Raw genomic sequence first — 20,261 nt, forward strand, 5'->3', positions numbered from 1 at the left:
TAGACTCCTGAATTCCAAAATAGTTGTATCAGACAGATTCTGCCAGTGTAATTATTATCTAGGTAAGGAGAAAAGTTCCTGGTGCTTGCTACTCTGCCATCTTCCTACAATCCTCTCTGGGAGTCTACATTTTTAACAATATCACAAATAATTCTGATGCAGGTCATGTGTGGACCACAAACTGTAAGAATGTCTCATCAAGAGGGAAGCTTTACAGATACAGGGAATTACTGTCCTGGAAGTTCTTTAACAAAGGAGGTCAAATGATAGACTATTACATATTCAGGTAGGTTTTCTGAGGTCCCCTGAGAGTGTTCTGTCTTGTGAAGAGTGGGAGAGCATTTTCATTATTCAGTGGATTTACTGAGCACCTACTATATTCCAGGGACTGTGATAAGTACTAGGGAATACATGACAACAGGCAGATGGCCAGGATCTAACACAGAAACAATAAGGGGATGAATAAAACAGAGATTTGGGAACTTTCCTCTACCTGGGATATCTGTGACTTTCACCTTTTAGATAAACAGCAGAGTCGGTAGTCTAACATGGACCCTCAAGTGACCAGGAGATAGTACTGCAGCACTTAATTTTCAAAGCAAAGGAATGGCACTGGAGCTTTAGTACAGAGGACAAAAGATAATAGAAATTCTAGTACTAGGAAGAAAATCAAAAAAGCCCCTTCGTTTTAAGTCCTATTGGAAGCATTTCAAGAAGACTTTATTCCGGCTGGGCGCAGTGGCTCACACCTGTAATCCCAGCACTTTGGGAGGCCAAGGCAGGAGGACTGCTTGAGGTCAGGAGTTCAAGACCAGCCTAGCCAACATGGTGAACCCACATCTCTACTAAAAATACAAAAATTAGCCGGGTGTGGTGGCGCGTGCCTGCAATCCCAGCTACTCGGAAGGCTGAGGTGAGAGAACTGCTTGAATGCGGCAGGCAGAGGTTGCAGTGAACTGAGATTGTGCCACTGTACTCCAGCCTGGGCAACAGAGAGAGACTCTGTCGCAAAAAAAAAAAAAAAAAAAAAAAAAAGACAAAAAGACTTTATTCCATTTTACTGACCATCCCTGAACTCCTAACACAACGAACACCACTGTCTGCAGAAAACTAGGCTGCAACTTTACTAACATCAGGAATTTTCTTCTTTAATTAGATTAATCTAATTTGCTTTCTTTTTCCTAAATTTTGAATATAATAAAATAATTAAAAGACTCAATTTTAATGTATCTACTTCTCAGCTTATAAAGTTTCAAGTCTTAGGTAAGTTTCCAAATGCAGCATTGGCGAGCATTTCCTGGAAATTTCTCTACTGCTTTCAGGGAAAGGAAAGGAATCACGGATATTAATGAAACTTCATTCTTGGCTCAGAGATCTAAGTTTTCGGTTTCTTGGAAAGGTTGCCCTAGAAGGCACACTCTTCATGGAGAGAAGGAAGTATGAAGGTAGGAAAAAGAGATTCCAACCTTCTATGTTTAATGTGTATTAAATAAGGCAACTTCTGTAACTCTCTTTGATAAAATTCTGTTCCTAATGAAAATGTAGTTTCTAATCAAATATATACTTCAATGTTCCTAAGCCTTAAATCTCAGTCAGAGATTTAATTCAGTCCTAAGTCTTAAATCTTTGCCTTAAAGACAGACACTTACCCACACACATTTTGACATCATTCACAGTGAAGTCGGGATCCGGCATTCTATGAAACAAACACCAGTAAGTACATATGGAAAACACAATTTCTCTAGTAAATGTGAGTTTTTTTTCTTAAAGTACTGAGAACTCCCCAGACACAGCAATATTCACAATCAGGTTTTAAATGATTTTTAAAATATAGGTGATTATATATTTACACATATGCATAGGAAAAAAGAATACATAACAAAATGTTAATGATTTATCTAAGGGTGGCAGATTTCAGGAGATTAAAAAAATTTTTTTTTGGTTCATCTATATTTTGTCATTTACCTCTAATATGAAACACTTGTGTATCAAAACAAAAACATACACTTTTAAAACTAAGTAGCAAATTATTTTCAATTATTACTGTTTTGGGTTATCAATACCACCACTGTTTATAGCCCTGGGTGTAACAAGGCCATTTTGGCAGCCAGGCTTTAAACACTTACTTTATTCCAAGTCCATCAGAATTCTTGAAAATCAGAGGATCTCTCAAGCCACCCCGCTGAATATACTCTACATTAAAATCTGTCACCATAGGAAAATAATTATTAGAAAGATAAGAGGTATAATTAAAAACGATAAAAGGACCATAAAAAGGATCCTAAGTAATACAGTATAAATGGTATTTGTTATTCTGTGTATATAGTTATTCTGTAAGTCAATAAAACATATGCTTATTAAGAAGCACCTCTTAGAAAATATGGAGAGCACATTGAGAAGCAAGGCTTGAGGGGTTTGCCAGGTCTATATATTTCCACAGGAAATTTAGAGTTTAAACAATATGGGGATAGTACTACTAATGAGTCATCTCATAAATGCTAAACAGAAATTATCATCACCCTGTCTCTTAAGAGTGAAAAAGAAACACGGGGCGCAGTGGCGCATGCCTGTAATCCCAGCACTTTGGGAGGCCGAGGTGGGCAGATCACCTGAAGTCAGGAGTTCAAGACCAGCCTGGCCAACATGGCGAAACCCTGTCTCTACTAAAAATACATTAAAAAAAAAAATTAGTGGGGTGTGGTGGCACATGCCTGTAATCCCAGCTACTCAGGAGGCTGAGGTAGGAGAATTGCTTCAACCTGGAAGACGGAGGTTGTAGTGAGCCGAGACTGCACCACTGCACTCCAGCCTGGGTGACACAGCAAGACTCCATCTCCAAAAAAATAAAGTTAAAAAAAAATTAATTTTGACCACTACAATACATATATGACATCCTTGTCAGTCTGCCAAAGATCAAAGATGTATGGTGCGCATGGAATCCCACCCTCAGTTTTGGTGGAGTAGATATACACATAAAAGGATTTTTATTGTACTGTTTTTAATTAAACTTAAACCAAGGGATGGAAGGAGGAGGAAGAGGCTGTTAGGCAAAAATATCCGACAATACTCTTGCCCTAATAAAAGATTACTTCTAACATAGCAGAGAATGACTCACAGGGTGGGAGGACTAGGGGACAAGTGCATACAAGTGGCATTGTATAACAAGAGAAAATAGATAACATCAACAGGCAATATTTTAGCTGGATAAATGCTAAACCTCCAATGCTCAGAGTCTATGGCTTCCCACATCAAAGGACTATATGCTGGAACCAAAACGATACTGACCTTTCCCTTCCATAAAAGTAACAAAATTGGCATTATATTTGTTGGTGTGCAGTTTCTCTTCCAAGTCAAAAGTTCTTTTCCCTTCAATTTCATCATCTGAAATGCCATCATCTTCATAGCGTCGTCGCATGGTACCACGCTGGGAGAGAAAGGAACACACGGATGAAATCATGTACTTTTTCATTCCTACCTACTAGTGGTCATAGATTTCCCTACATGTGCAAAGTGCTACTTTCAAAGTCAGTTGCTATTTTCCTTGCCTTATGGATCTTTTCTTCCTCTCAACATAGCTGATATTCTCAGAATCCACAGAATATACTGAAGTTTTAATGAGCCACTGGGTACTCTATGAATTTTACCCTTGCTAATTCTTTGAGCATAGAGATATAAATTCACAATAAAAACAGGACCAAAGAAGGTCTACTAAATATTTCATTTGTCTATCATTGTTTATCAGAGTGGGGACAAACTGTATTAAGAGAAATTTCAAGCCAGGATACAAAATATACTTTTTTCATAGGGGAGAGCTGTATTTAAAATTAGCTTTGTAAAGCAATCTCAAAAATAGACTAAAACATTTGAATTAATGGATCAAAAACCCTGTCTCAGATAAAGGAAGAAAGTTAATCTAAAGAACAGCATTCCAGTCCAGGTGCGGGGGCTCACGCCTGTAATCCCAGTACTTTGGAGGCAGAAATGGGTGGATCACCTGAGGTCGGGAGTTCGAGATTAGAGACCAGCCTGACCAATGTGGAGAAACCACGTCTCTACTAAAAGTACAAAATAAGCTGGGTGTAGTGGCACATGCCTGTTATCCCAGCTATTCAGGAGGCTAACGCAAGAGAATTGCTTGAACCTGGGAGGCAGAGGTTGCAGTAAGCCGAGATCGCGCTATTGCATTTCAGCCTGGGCAACAAGAGCGAAACTTCGTCTCAAACAACAACAACAACAACAACAACAACAAAACACCCACAGCATTCCAAACAGCATACCATCAATATTTAGCTTTAAAGATAACATCTTTCCCAAGAAGATATACAAATGTACAATAAGCACATGAAAAATGCTCAATTCTCATTAGTCATTAGAAAAATGCAAACCAAAACCACAATGAAATACCACTTTATACCCACCAGAATGACTATCATCAAAGAGATAAACAATAACAAGTGCTGATGTGAATGTAGATCAACTGGAAGCCTCATACATTGCTGGTGGGAAGGTAAAATGGTGCAGACACTGGTAAACAGTTTGAAAGTTCCTCAAAAAGTTAAAGTTATCGTAAGACCTAATAATTCTGCTCCTAGGTATGTAACTCAAATAACTGAAAACATACGCTCTTCTTTTCAAAACAGAAACTTATACACAAATGTTCATGCTAGTGTTATTCACAACAGCCAAAAGGTAGAAGCCACCCAAATGTCAATCAATTGATGAATGGATTAACAAAATGTGGTAATATCTACAAAATGGGATGTCATTTAACCACAAAAAGGAATGAAATACTGCTATGTGCCATGACATAGACAAACTCTGAAAACATTATGCCAAGTAAAAAAAAGCTAGTCACAAAAGACCGTATATTGTATGACTTCATTTAAATAAAATGTCTAGAATAGGCAAATCCATACAGACAGAAAGTAGACTCATAGTTGCCAGGGACTAGAGAAAATGAAGAATAAGAGAAGTGACTGCTAATAGTATGGGTTTTTTCCGAGAGCAATGAAAATGTTCTGGAACTCGATACTGGTGACATTTATACGACCCTGTGAATATACTAAAAATCGCTGGATTGTACACTTTATTTTTTATTTTCTGAGATGGGATTGTGCTCTGTCACCCAGGCTGGAATGCAGTGGCTGGATTAAGGCTCACTGCAACCTCAACCTCCTAGGCTCAGGTGATCCTCCTACCTACAGCCTCCCACAGCTGACACCACCAGTGTGCACCACCACACCCAGTTAATTTTTTTAGAGAGACAGGGGTTCCCCATGTTGGCCAGGCTGGTCTGGAACTCCTCTGCTCAAGCGATCTGCACGCCTCAACCTTCCAAAGTCTGGGATTACAGGCTTCAGTCACCACATCCAGCTGACTTGTACACTTTAAATGAGTAGACTGATGGTATGAGAATTCTACCTAATAAGCAGTTACTTTAAAAAATGTTGCTCACACTGCAAGTTTACCTTTTAATACAGTCATGTGCAGTATAATGACATTTCAGTCAATGACGAACTGCACATATATATATATATATATATGAGCCAGTGTTCCCATGAGATTATGTAGAACTAAAAAATGCCTATCTCCTAGTGACACTGTTGCCGTCAGGACATCATAGCACAACACATTACTCATTTGTGGTGATGCTTGTGTAAATCAAACTGTGCTGCCAGTCATGTAAAAGTGTAGCACATACCGTTAGGAATAGTACATAATAAATGACTGTGTTACTGGTTTATGCATTTATTATTCTGTACTTAAAACATTATTTTAGCATGCATTCTTTCTATTTATTTTCTTCTTAACTGTAAAACAGCCTCAGGGAGGTCTCTTAGGAGGTGTCCAAAAGAAGGCATTGTTATCACAGGAGATGACAGCTCATCTGTGTTACGTATCCAAAGATCTTACAGTGGGAAAAGATGTGGAGGCAGAAGACAGTGATAATGACGCTGCTCTGTGATACTGATGCTGCTCTGTGATACTGATGACCCCAACCCTCTGCAGGCTAATGTGTATGTTTATGTCTTGGTTTTTAACAAAATAGTTTAAAAAGGTAAAAAAAAAAATTAATAGACAAAAGCTTATAGAATAAGAATATAAAGAAAATGCTTTTGTACAGTGGTATAATGTATCTGTATTTTAAGCTAAGTATTATTACAAAAGTAGAAAAAATTTGAAAAATTCAAAAGTATATAAAGTTAAAAAGTTACAGACTAAGCTTAGTTAATTATTATTAGTAGTAGTATTTTTCTGAGACAGAGTCTTGTTCTGTTGCCTAGGCTGGAGTGCAATGGAGTGATCTCGGCTCACTGCAACCTTCGCCTCCCAGGTTCAAGCGATTCTCTCGCCTCAGCCTCTCAAGTAGTTGGGATTACAGGCACCTACCATCATGTTCGGCTACTTTTTGTATTTTTGTAGAGACAGGGTTTCGCCATGTTGGCCATGCTGGTCTTGAACCCCTGACCTCAGGTGATCCGCCACCTCAGTCTCCCCAAGTGCTGGGACTACAGGAGTGAGCCAGTGCGCCCAGCCTAGTTTATTATTGAAGAAAAAATTTTATAATTAAAAAATAAAACACTGTTCATAAAATCTACAGAAGTGTCTTAGGCCCTCACATTTACTCCTATTCACTCACTGACTCACTTAGAGCAACTTTCAGTCCTGCAAAGTCCATCACAAGAAGTGCCCTATACAGGTATACCCTTTTTTTTTTTTTTTTTTGCCTTTTATACCATATTTTCACTGCACCTTTTCTATGTTTAGATACACAAATATTTACTGGTATGCTATAACTGCCTACAGTATTCAGTACAGTAACATGCTATACTGATTTGTAGCCTAGAAGCTATAGGATATACCATATAACCTAGGTGTGTAGTAGGCTATACCACCTAGGTTTGTGTAAGTACACACTAGATTATTAGTACAATGATGAAATTGCCTATTCACTTCTCAGAACATATCCCCATTGTTAAGCAATGAATGACGGTATTTTACTTTAGCCAGTGTTAAAATTTGCTGAAATTTCTTGAATACATACCCAACAGGCAACTGGATGTGCCAGTGGTAATGGTAAGGGTAAAGTCACCCTATCTTTATATGTGCTAAGAACACCAAATCTGGAATTTAAAGCTAAGTATTGATCTAGAATTGATTACATAGCACCTGTATTTACATAAACACGTAAGAAAATGAGACACTGGAGAAAGGGCTCTTAGGGAGTGGGAGTCTGTGAAAGGGCAGAAGTCAGTCATAAAAAATGAAAGAAATAAACTTGACTATTACATACCAGAGGAAAGCAAGATTCAACTTGCCAGTTTTAGGCAAAAACACAAAAAGGAAATCTAGTATCTTTTCCATATTTAGTAAAAAGCCTTAGAACACTCTCTTACCTAGTAACTTGGCTGCCACAAATCACAGTTCAAAAGCCAAAAGAAGGTTTAATTTTGATAAGACTTCACTGACGCCAATAATGCCATCATCATTCAAAGTATTTTTAGGTATCTTTTGGTGCAGGGCAGGGTGTTCACTGACAATTTCTAACACTGTTTTCCCCAAAAACATCATCCAGTTCTCTCCCTCACCTTATTTTGTATATGCATCTCTGAAGAACTACAAAAGATGAGTTCCAAACACATTATAAAGCAAGAACAATGCTACTAGAGTAAGTATAGTTTCCCAGATTCACTTTTTTTTTGGAGACGGAGTCTCGCTCTGTCGCCCAGGCTGGAGTGCGGTGGCCGGATCTCAGCTCACTGCAAGCTCTGCCTCCCGGGTTCACGCCATTCTCCTGCCTCAGCCTCCCGAGTAGCTGGGACTACAGACACCCACCACCTCGCCCGGCTAGTTTTCTGTATTTTTTTAGTAGAGACGGAGTTTCACCGGGTTAGCCAGGATGGTCTCGATCTCCTGACCTTGTGATCTGCCCGCCTCGGCCTCCCAAAGTGCTGGGATTACAGGCTTGAGCCACCGCGCCCGGCCTCAGAATCACTTTTAGAAAGCTCTCACTTGCACTTTTAGTTCTAATATGCTTGTTTTAAAAATCCCTCATGTTTTCAAACCTCAGCCTTTTTATTACGTCTACCATAACTGATTCTTCTTCACTCAGGAGAAAGTAATCATCCTGATTATCCCAACATTTCTAATATGATAGGCAAAAAGTTCCCCGGACCTTTTCCTTGCTTTTCTTCTCCTTAAATTCTTCCATTTACACTTTCAGTAGGGAGAATGTAAGGATACAGGGAAGGCTTCTGTCTCCAAGCCATTCCCATTTCTTAAAGACAACAGAAAAATGAATTTGAATTCCTGATCTCTTTTTGATTACTGCAACTGGAAAGGTGGCAATAGTGTGAAAATTACGTGTGTGTGTGTAGTGGGTTTTTTTGGAGACAGAGTCTCTGTCATCCAGGCTGGAGTGCAGTGGCACGATCAGCTCACTGTAGTCTTGACCCTTGACCTCCTGGGCTCAAGTGATCCTCCAATCTTAGCCTCCCAAAGTGCTGGGATTACAGGTGTGAGCCACCACACCTGGCCTGTGTGAATTTTAACGCTGTCAAGGATGTCTGTTTTTCCTGTATCCTATCTTAATGTAAACCCTAGTCAAAGTAAACGTCTATAACATATCTCATAAATGCTTTAAAAACATTCAATCCTTACAGTAACCCTGGATATCAGTAAGCAATAACACAATCTCTGCTATAGGTGAAACCCAAAAGGTAAGGTCACTTTAACAGTAAGGAAATCAGCTACTGATTTCCTTTAGCCCACCAACATTACCAAATAATATAAATTGGTTTACTAGCATGCTATGCTTTTATTCTAGATGCTTTTCATATACGTGATTTTAGGCAGCCTAAAGGGAGTTACAGGTTTTCTGTAGGTACCAGTCCCCACTAGGCCCAGTGTCACAGTAAGTAACAAGCATAAACTGAACAATGACATCTATTTCAACCACATTTCCTCTCAAAAGCAATTTGCATTTCCCAGGGTTAACAGGGAATTGTATTCCTGAATAACCAACAACAAATTACTTTATTCTACTTAGATGACCAAATAACATAGCAAAATCGTGTTATTTAGAATCCAAATAATACAAAGAATTTTAAATGTCTTAAAAAATATTCACCATTCCCAGTTTAGTCGTAATTAACTATATAAAATGGTTAAAATGGCCACATAAATGAAATACTTAGATTAACTCAAGTACTGGTAGATAAGTCAAACTGCAGGAGTATTAGTTGTATCACTCTCCTAGGTAGTGACCAGAAGAAATATGAGGAAGCAACACTAGATCCAAGTAGGTATTTCATCTATTCATCATTCTATAGAAATTTCTAACATTCTTTTCTCAAGCTGTCAGAAAATAGAATGGTGGAAAGGGTATTTTCTCAAACTGTCTATGTAAGACATTTAAAAAGTAAAAAAGCGGCCGGGCGCGGTGGCTCAAGCCTGTAATCCCAGCACTTTGGGAGGCCAAGACGGGCGGATCACGAGGTCAGGAGTTCGAGACCATCCTGGCTAACCCGGTGAAACCCCGTCTCTACTAAAAAATACAAAAAAATAACTAGCTGGGCGAGGTGGTGGGCGCCTGTAGTCCCAGCTAACTCAGGAGGCTGAGGCAGGAGAATGGCATAAATCCGGGAGGCAGAGCTTGCAGTGAGCTGAGATCCGGCCACTGCACTCCAGCCTGGGTCTGGGCGACAGAGCGAGACTCTGTCTCAAAAAAAAAAAAAAAGGTAAAAAAGCAGGTAAGAGTCGGGAAATTAGAACTTTTGAGCAGAGAATATTCACTAAATCAGTAACAATATGCCTGAGTTATACAGAAAATTATAATAAGCTGAGAAAAACTGTTTTTAGGAAACAGTTTCTTTCTTTTTTCTTTTTCTTTTTGAGACAGAGTCTTGCTCTGTCACCCAGGCTGGAGTGCAGTGTTGCAATCTCAGCTCACTGCAACCTCTGTCTCCCGGGTTCAAGCAATTCTCCTGCCTCACCCTCCCAAGTAGCTGGAATTACTGGCACACGCCACCACATCCAGCTAATTTTTGTATTTTTAGTAGAGACAAGGTTTCGTCATGTTGGCCAGGCTGGTCTCGAACTCCTGACTTCAGGTGATTTGCCTGCCTCGGCCTCCCAAAGTGGGCATGGTGGCTCATGCCTGTAATACGAGCACTTAGGGAGGCTGAGGTAGGAGGATCACTTTCTGAAGCCAGGAGCTTAAGACCAGCCTGGGCAACATACCAAGACCCTATCTTGTAAAAAAAAAAAGTTTGTTTAAATTAGTTGGGCATGGTAGTGTGTGCGTGTACTACTCAGGAGACTGGGACAGCAGGATTGTTTGAGCTCTGGAGTTTGAGGCTGCCATGAGTTATGATGGGGCTACTGCACTCCAGTCTGGGCAGCAGAGCCAGACCTTGCCTCAAAATAAATAAATAAAAATAAAAATAATAAAAATTAAAACCAGGCTGGGTGCAGTGGCTCATACCTGTAATCCCAGCACTTTGGGAGGCCAGGGCAGGCGCATCACTTAGGCCCAGGAATTCAAGACCAGCCTGGTCCATGGCAAAACCTGTCTCTTCTAAAAATACAAAAACTGGCTGAGCATGGTGGCTCACACCTGTAATGCCAGCACATTGGGAGGCCAAAACAGGTTGATCACCGAGGTCAGAAGCTGGAGACCAGCCTGGCCAATATGGTGAAACCCCTTCTCTATTAAAAATACAAAAATTAGGCCAGGAACGGTAGCTCACGCATGTAATCCCCACACTTCGGGAGGTCAAGGCGGGTGGATCACCTGAGGTCAGGAGTTCGAGACCAGCCTGACCAACATGGAGAAACCCCAACTCTACTAAAAATGCAAAATTAGCCGGGCATGGTGGCGCATGCCTGTAATCCCAGCTACTTGGGAGGCTGAAGCAGGAGAATCGCTTGAACCTGGGAAGCAGAGGTTGCAGCGTGCTGAGATCGCACCATTGCACTCTAGCCTGGGCAACAAGAGTGAAACTCCGTCTCGAAAGAAGAAGAAGGAAAAAAAAAAAAAAAAAAACAACTGAGGTGGGAGGATCCCGAGCCTGGGGAGGTCCAGGCTGCAGTGAACTGTTATAGCACCACTGCACTCCAGCCTGGGTGACAGGGTGAGAGACCTTGTCTCAAAAAAAAACAAAAATAAAAATAAAAACCAGCACGTCACATTATGTCTCTAAATATTCCATCTTTTTTTCTTTTCTTTTTTGAGATGGGTCTCACTTTGTCTCAAAAAAATAAAAAAAAATAAAAAAAATACTTAACGGTGAAAGACTGAAAGCTCTCCTCCTAAGATTAGGAACAAGGCAAAGATATGTTCGTTCCCCATTTCTATTCAACACTGTATTGAAGTTTCTAGCTAGGGCAATCAGGCAAGAAATTTCTAGCTAGGACAATTAGGCAAGAAAAAGAAAAGTTTGGAAAGGAAGAAGTAAAACTACCTCTATTCACAAATTACATTATCTTGTACACAGAAAACTATAAGGAATCCACACACACACACAACAATAAGAGTTAATAAAATCAGTTCTATTTCTATATACTAGCAATGAAAACTCCAAAGAGGAAGTTAAAAAAATCCATTTACAATAGCATAAAAAAAATACTAAGGAATAAATTTAACAAGTACAAGACTTATACACCAGAAAGCTACAAAGCAGTGTTGAAATAAATTAAATGACAGCTAAATAGAAAAATTTCCTGTGTTCATGAACTGAAAGGCATTATTAAGATGGCAATAATCTCCCAAATTTATCTTCAAATTCAAAGCAATTCTTACCAAAATCACAGGTTTTTTTGGGGGGGGGGGGGGCACAAATTAGCAAGATGATCCTAAAATTCATATGGAAATACCAGGAAACCAGAATAGCCAAAACAATGCTTAAAGAGAACAAAAGAAAGCTGAGAGGACCACCTGAATCCAGGAGTTCAAGACCAGCCACTGCCTCTACAAAATATATATATATATATATATATATATATATATATATATTAGCCACGAGTGCTGGTGTGTGCTTGTAGTCCCAACTCCACAGGAGGCTGACGTAGAAGGATGGCTTGAGCCCAGGAGGTTGAGGCTGCAGTAAGCCATGTTCACGCCACTGAACTCAGCCTGAATAACAGAATGAGATCCTGTCTCCAAAAAAAAAAAAAAAAAAAAAAAGAAAAGAAAAAGAGTTGAACTCACCATAAAACTATAATAATTTCAAAACTTACTACAAAGGTATAGTAATCAAGACTGTATGGTACTGGTATTTAAGGACAGACATACATAGATTGATGGAACAGAAGGGAGAATGCAGACATAAATTCTTACACTTATGGTCAATTGATTTTCAATAAGCATGCCAAGACCAGGAGCGGTGGCACATGCTTGTAATCCCAGCACTTTGGGAGGCCAAGGCAGGCAGAATACTTGAGATGAGGAGTTCAAGACCAGCTTGGCCAACGTGGTGAAACCCTGTCTCTACTAAAAATACAAAAATTAGCTAGGCATGGTGGCACACGCCTATAATCCCAACTACTCGGGAGGATGAGGTAGGAGAATCACTTGAACCCAGGAAGCGGAGGTTGCAGTGAGCTGAGGTCATGCCACTGCACTCCAGCCTGGGTGACAGAGCAAGACACTGTCTCAAAAAAAGAAAAAGGAAAAAAAAAAACAACAAAAAAACAAGCATTCAAAGACAATTTAATGGAAAAAGTCTTTTTAAGAAACTGTGCTGGGATAACCAGATATGAACATGTGTCCAAGAATGAAAGTGGACCTCTACCTTACACCACACTCACAAAAATTACTTTAAGATGAATGAAAAGCTTACATGAAGGATCTAAAACTAAACAATTCTTAGAAGGTCATATGTTGTAAATGTCATGATTCTGGATTAGGCAATGGTTTTGGGGTTTTTTTTTCTTTTTTTTTTTTTTCTTTTTTTTTTTGAGACAAGGTCTCACTATAGCCCAGTGGCACGATCTTGGCTCACTGCAATCTCCGCCTCCTGGGTTCAAGTGATTCTCCTGCCTCAGCCTCCCGAGTAGCTGGGACTACAGGCTTGTGCCACCACACCTGGCTAATTTTTGTGTTTTTTGGTACAGATGGGGTTTCACCATGTTGGCCAGGCTGGTCTGGAACTCCTGAACTCAAGTGATCCACCCACCTCGGCCTCCTTTCAAAGTACTGGGATTTTGGGGTTTCTTTAAGAGACAGCATCTCACTCTGTTTCCCAGGTGGCAGTATAGTTACACAATCATAGTTCAGTGCAGCCTCAAACTCCTGGGCTCAAGCAATCCTTCCTCAAACTCCCACGTAGCAAGGACTATAAGCCCCTGCCACCATGCCTGGCTAATTATTTTTTGTGGAGAGGAGGGTCTCACTATGTTGCTCAGGCTGGTCGTGAACTCCTGGCCTGAAGCAATCCTCCATCCTGGGCCTCCCAAAGCACTAGGATCCCAGGAGTGTGGGTGTGTGCCACTGTGCCTGGCCTAGTTAACGGTTTCTTAGATGCAACACCAAAAGTGAAATTTATCTGTGACTTCCTCAAACCTTTCATGCTACAAAAAACACTGTTAAGAAAGTAAAAAGACTTTGGGAGGCCGAGGCAGGCGGATCACAAGGTCAGGAGATCAAGACCACGGTGAAACCCCATATCTACTAAAAACACAAAAAATTAGCCGGGCGTGGTGGTGGCCGCCTGTAGTCCCAGCTACTCGGGAGGCTGAGGCAGGAGAACGGCGTGAACCTGGGAGGCGGAGCTTGCAGTGAGCTGAGATTACGCCACTGCACTCCAGCCTGGGTGACAGAACGAGACTCCATCTCAAAAAAAAAAGAAAGTAAAAAGATAATCTACAGAATAGGATTTTCTCCCATTTGCAAATCATGTATCTAATAAAGACCCAGTATCTACAATATTGAAAGTAGTATTATAACTCAATAATAAAAAGGACCAAAAATAAGGACAATTTAAAAATGGGCAAAAGATCTGAATAGCTATTTCTCAAAGATACACTGGTCAATAAGTATATGAAATATTATTAATTAGTTCAACATTAGTCATTAAAGAAATGCAAATCAACACCACAACGAGATACCACTTCATACCTACTAGTTAGATAAGTGCTGGTGAGGAGGTGGAGAAAGCAGAACCCTCATTTGCTGCTGGTGACAATGCAAAACAGCGCAGCAATCCCTATGGAAAACAATCTGGCAGTTTCTCAGATTGTTTAAACATAAAATTGCCATATGATCCAGCAATTTCCACTCCTAGATCTCTATCCAACAGAAGGAAAATATACATCTACACAAAAACTTGCACATAAATGTTGATAGTAACACAATTATAATAACCAAAAGGTAGAAAGCACCCAAAGATCCATCAACTGATGAATGGATAAATAAAATGTAGTATATTCACACAATGGAGTACTGTTTAGCAACAAAAAGGAATTAATTACTGATAAATGCTATAAGCAAAAACATCATGCTCAGTGAAAAAAGCCAGTCACAAAAGACCACATATTATATGATTCCATTTATATGAAATATCCAGAATAAGTACATTCACAGATATGGAAAGCAGATTAGTGGTTGCCAGGGGCTGGGAGGAAGGGAGATGGGCAATAAATACAAAACGTGTACTGGGTTTCTTCCAGGTAATGAAAGTGTTCTGAAATTAGACAGTGGTGACTGAAGTTGAGGTGGGTGGATCACCTGAGGTCAGGAGTTTGAGACTAGCCTGGTCAACATGGTGAAACCCTGTCTCTACTAAAAATACAAAAATTAGCTGGGCATGGTGGCGTGCACCTGTAATCCCAGCTAGTCTACATAGGAGGCTGAGGCAGGAGAATCGCTGGAACCCGGGAGGCAGAGGCTGCAGTGAGCTGAGATCGCGCCACTGCACTCCAGCCTGGGCAACAGGGCAAGACTCCGTCTCAAGAAAACCAGATTCAGTCACTATATAATAATAATAATACTAATAGTTAAAAAATTGGCAATCTTTTTTTTTTTTTTTTTTTTTGAGATGTTGTCTCATCCTGTCGCCCAGGCTGGAGTGCCGTGGCGTGATATTGGCTCACCGAGACCTCTGCCTCCCGAGTTCAAGTGATTCTCATGCTCAGCCTCCCGAATGGCTGGGATACCACGTGTGTGCCACCATACCTGGCTAATTTTTTATTTTATTTTATTTTTTTGAGACTGAGTCTCGTTCTGTTGCTCAGGCTGGAGTGCATGGAGTGCAATGGTGCGATCTTGGCTCACTGAAACCTCCACCTGCCAGGTTCAAGTGATTCTCCTGCCCCAACCTCTGGAGTAGCTGGGATTACAGGCACCAGCCACAATGCCCAGCTAATTTTTTGTATTTTTAGTAGAGATGGGGTTCTACCAAGTTGGCCAGGCTGGTCTCGAACTCCTGACCTCAAGTGATCTATCCACCTTGGCCTCCCAAAGTGCTAGGATTATAGGTGTGAGCCACCATGCCCGGCCTAATTTTTGTATTTTTAGTAGAGATGGGGTTTCACCATGTTGGCCAGGCTGATCTCAAACTCCCAACCTCTGGTAATCCACCCTCCTCAGCTTCCCAAAGTGCTGGGATTACAGGCGTGAAACACCACGCCCAGCTATAATAGGCAGTCTGAAAAAGGATAAAAAGTAACGCTGTGTGTGTGTGTGTGTGTATATATGCATATATGTATATGTATATATGTATGTGTGTATATATATGTATGTATTTTTTTTTTTTTAAGACAGAGTTTTGCTTTTGTTGCCCAGGCTGGAGTGAATGGAATGAAATGGTATGATCTCGGCTCACTGCAACATCCGCCTCCCAGGTTCAAGTGATTCTCCTGCCTTAGCCTCCCAAGTAGTTGGGATTACAGGCATGTCACCATGTCTGGCTAATTTTGTATTTTTAGTAGAGACGGGGTTTCACCATGTTCGTCAGGCTGGTCTCGAACTCCTGACCTCAGGTGATTGACTCAGCCTCCCAAAGTGCTGGGATTACAGGTGTGAGCCACCACACCAGGCTGCAATGTATGTATTTAAGGAAATCAATGTATTTTTATAATATGAGAATGAGGGCTCATGTAGTCCAAGAGAAGGCACACTTGTTTAAGAACATTTTTTTAGAAAGCACAATCTTTCTAAACAATTTCCATAGCCATTAAAAAAAAAAAAAAAAAGCAGGGACTTTGTTTAATTAACTAGTATAATATGCCAGGAATGCAAAAACAGCTTGATAGTTATGAGAATTTCAGCTCCATCTATAAATATAATTCACCACCAAACCAGATTAAAGGAAAAAAATAACATGATCATCTAGATCTGTGCTGCCCAATATAGTATCACTTTCAAAAAATCTTCCCTACACAGGGTGTGGTGGCTCACACCTGTAATTCCACCTCTTTGGAAGGTGGACGTGGGAGGAATGCTTGAGACCAGTTTGGGCAACATAGCAAGACCCTGTCTTTACACAATATATATATATTTTTAATTAGCTGGGCAAGGTGGCACATGCCTCTTGTCCCCAGCTACTCAGGAGGCTGAGATGGGAGGATCGTTTGATCCCAGGAGTTTAAGGCTGCAGTAAGCTATGATTAGGCCACTGCATTCCAGCCTGGGCAACAGAGTGAGACCCTGTCTCAAAAACAAAAACACTTGCCCCACTAGTAGCCACATGTGGCTACTGGATTTAAATTAATTATGATTAAATACATTTTCAACAAATGATGCTGGCTAGATATCCACATGCAAAACAATGAAGTTAAATCTTACTTTTCTTACACCATCTACCAAAAAAACCTTCAAAATGGATCAAATGCTGGGCTCATGTGTGTAATCCCAGAAACTTGGAAGGCTGAGGCAGGAAGATCGCTTGAGTCCAGGAGTTCAAGACCAGCCTGGGCAACGTAGTGAGAAAATTTAAAAATCAGCCAGGAGTGGTGGCATGCCCTGCAGTTACAGCTACATGAAAGGCTGAGGCAGGAGGATCTTTTGAGCCCAGGAAGTACAGGTTGCAATGAGCCATGTTGTAACACTACACTCCAGCCTAGGTGACAGAGCAAGACCCTGTCTCAGAAAAAAAAAAAAAAAAACACAAATGGATCAATGATGTAAGAGCTAGAACTACAAAATTTAAGAGCTAAAACTACAATACTCTTTGAAGAAAACAGTAGGAAAAATCGTTATGACATTGCATTGGCAAGAATTTTTTCAATGATACCCCTTAAGCACAAGCAACAAAGGAAAAACAACAGATAAACTGTATTTCATCAAAATGTAAAATGTTTCTGCAAGGCCAGGATCATGCCTGTAATCCCAACATTGGGTGGCTGAGGTGAGAAGACCACTTGAGGCCAGGTGTTCAAGACCAGTCTGGGCAACACAGTGAGACTCTGTCTCTACAAAAAATGAAAATTGTATTTTAAACTGGTCAGGCATGGTGGCTCACGCCTGTAATAACAGCACTTTGGGAGTCCAAGGCACAAGGATCACTTGAGGCCAAGAGTTTGAGACCTAGTTTGTATCAAATAGTTTTTCTTGCCTAAGATAATCACACTGTGAGAATTAGGATGAATGATGGATTTATTTTACAGATGAAGAAAGAAAGGTAAAGCTGACCCAAGTTAACCTTTTTGGGTAATAGCAGAAAAACAACAAAAAAGCCAACGTGTCTAAAGGGAAAATATATCTAGTGTCACTTCTACTATTACTTTGCTGTGCAACTGTAGGCAGTTTAATAAATCATTTAACCTCTCAGATCTCAACTTCCCCTTGGAAGTAAACAACTTAAGGCCCCATTGTGTTCCAAAATAAAGTCTTCTACACTCTGATTCCAACTCACATCATTTCAATTTCATTCCTATTTACATTATATATTGAAAATTTGCTACATACCAGTCCCTCTGGTTTATCTTTTATTCAAAGACTATCTAATTTCAGACTCAGCCCCGTCTGTCCTGACTAGGAACACTGAGGGAGAGCTGGTGGTGGCGCTGGTAGGTAGCTCTTCTAGGGCTTTCCACATCTTCCTCTCAACTTCTATGTATCACAAATCTCAATCAAACAGATGTGAAAGGCTATTTTTTCAGTATAGCTTGAGCAATCCCCATTCCAAGAGGCACAAAGGAGTCAAAATGTTTGAGTACCTACATGTGCCAGGTACTGTAACAAGCACTATGCATGTATTAATATATTTTAATCCAACATCCCCATGAGATATTAATACCCTCTTTACAAGCAAGGAAAATAAAAGAACTTGCCCAAGTTACAAAGCTAGTAATTGATGTGGCTGGGATCTGAACCCAGGCACTTTGGTTCTAGAGCTGACAGTCCTAACCACTACTCTATATTACAAAAACCCACTTGAGATTTCGACCAGACCAGTCTCTTAAGGCAACTGGAAGAAATTGTCAAGGACAACCTCAGATACAGCTTAAATGGATCTGGCAGAGAGAGAAAAGGTGTAGTGGTGGGACCAGTTAGCAACAAAGAAGAATGTCTTTTAGTCAGAAAACCATGCTTGGGGCCAGGCGCAGTGGCTCACGCCTGTAATCTCAGCACTTTGGGAGGCCGAAGTGGGCGGATCATGAGGTCAGGAGATTGAGACCATCCTGGCTAACATGGTGAAACCCGTCTCTCTTAAAAATACAAAAAAATTAGCCAGGTGTGGTGGTGGGTGCCTGTAGTCCCAGCTACTCAGGAGGGTGAGGCAGGAGAATGGCGTGAACCCAGGAGGCGGAGCTTGCAGTGAGCAAGATCATGCCACTGCACTCCAGCCTGGGTGACAGAGTGAGACACCATCTCAAAAAAAAAAAAAAAAAAAAAAATACATGCTTGGTACGATAAAGGATTAGCAAAGATCTTCCCTGGGGTAAGAGATTTCTGATACTTGCTAAGGGACACTACATTTCTAGCTATACCATTGTTTATCTAATATTCCACCATTTCTGGTTTCTCATTCTAGCTTTTCTTTGACAAACTACCGGTCGTTCAGCTATTCTGGCTGAAATGAAAACACTGTTATTTCTAATCAGCATTTTATATCACAAAGTGTTCGAACTCAGTACATTTATTGTGTGTATGCCATGAAAATGTGTTCTCACTTCCTGTATTTGTAGTTATAATTTATTACAGACCTCTAAAAAGATGAAATTGCTGGCCAGGCATGGTGGCTCATGCCTGTACTCCCAGCACTCTGGGAGGCTGAGGTGGGCAGATCACAAGGTCAGGAGTTTGAGACCAGCCTGGCCAGAATGGTGAAATCCTGTCTCTACTAAAAATACAAAATATTAGCCGGGCATGGTGACGCCCACCTGTAGTCCCAGTTACTTGGGAGGCTAAGGCAGGAGAACTGCTTGAACCCGGCAGGCGGAGGTTGCAGTGAGCCAAGATCACACCAATGCACTCCAGTCTAGGTGACAGCGAGACTCCATCCCAAAAAAAAAAAAAAGATGAAAAGATATTTTCTATCAAATTAATTTGTCATCTCCTATTTTCTCTAAGGAATTAAAAATTCCGATCTTACTCCACCGCCGCTTATGAGTGAAATTTTAATTACAGAAGCCTCTTGCTGGTGATCGTGTAAGAAACCAAGTAACGGCTAGGTGCAGTGGCTCATGCCTGTAATTCCAACACTTTAGGAGGCCAAAATGGGCGGTTCACTTGAGCCCAGGCAATCAAAGCCAGCATGCCTAACATGGTGAAACCCCATCTCTACTAAAAATGCAAAAAATCAGCCAGGCGTGGGGGCAGGTGCCTGTAGTCCCAGCTCTCATGGGGCTGAGGTGTATATCACCTGAGCCTGGGATGACAAGGTCGCAGTGAGCCATGATAACGCCACTGCACTTAATTCTAGGCAACAGGAGTGAGAATCCATCCCCCACCGCCAAAAAAAAAAAAAAAAAAAAGAAAAGAAAAGAGAGAGAGAGAAAGAGGCTGGGTGCTGTGACTCATGCCTGTAATCACAGAACTTTGGGAGGCCGATGCAGGAGGATCATGCGGTGGGGGTTTGAGAGGAGTTCGAGAATAGCCTGACCAACATGGTGAAACCCCATCTCTACTAAAAATACAAAAATTAGCCTGCCATGGTGGTGCGTGCCTGTAATCCCAGCTACTCAGGAGGCTGAGGCAGGAGAATCGCTTAAACCCGGGAAGCAGAGGTTGCAGTGAGCCAAGATCTCGTCACTGCATTCCAGGCTGGGTGACAGAGTGAGACTCTGTCTCAAAAAAAAAAAAAGAGTGAGAGAAA

General features: G+C 40.8%; 1 protein-coding gene across 6 annotated transcripts in view; it reads right to left on the bottom strand.

The window, feature by feature from the left end:
• Nucleotides 1–20,261, bottom strand: part of KDM2A (lysine demethylase 2A) — a 149,111-nt gene that overhangs the window by 76,126 nt on the left and 52,724 nt on the right. For 5 of the 6 annotated variants that reach the window (XM_030917499.1, XM_030917503.1, XM_010366366.2 and 2 more), the window contains 3 exons: nucleotides 3,286–3,424; nucleotides 2,127–2,205; nucleotides 1,650–1,696 (listed from right to left, as the gene is read on the bottom strand). In XM_030917499.1, the coding sequence (XP_030773359.1) occupies nucleotides 1,650–1,696; nucleotides 2,127–2,205; nucleotides 3,286–3,424 (265 nt within the window). Of the gene's footprint in view, nucleotides 1–1,649; nucleotides 1,697–2,126; nucleotides 2,206–3,285; nucleotides 3,425–6,390; nucleotides 6,414–20,261 lie in introns of those variants that run through there. The other variant, XM_030917500.1, reaches the window with a different exon arrangement.

Source organism: Rhinopithecus roxellana, chromosome 15, assembly GCF_007565055.1.
Source record: "Rhinopithecus roxellana isolate Shanxi Qingling chromosome 15, ASM756505v1, whole genome shotgun sequence".
NCBI lineage: Eukaryota > Metazoa > Chordata > Mammalia > Primates > Cercopithecidae > Rhinopithecus > Rhinopithecus roxellana.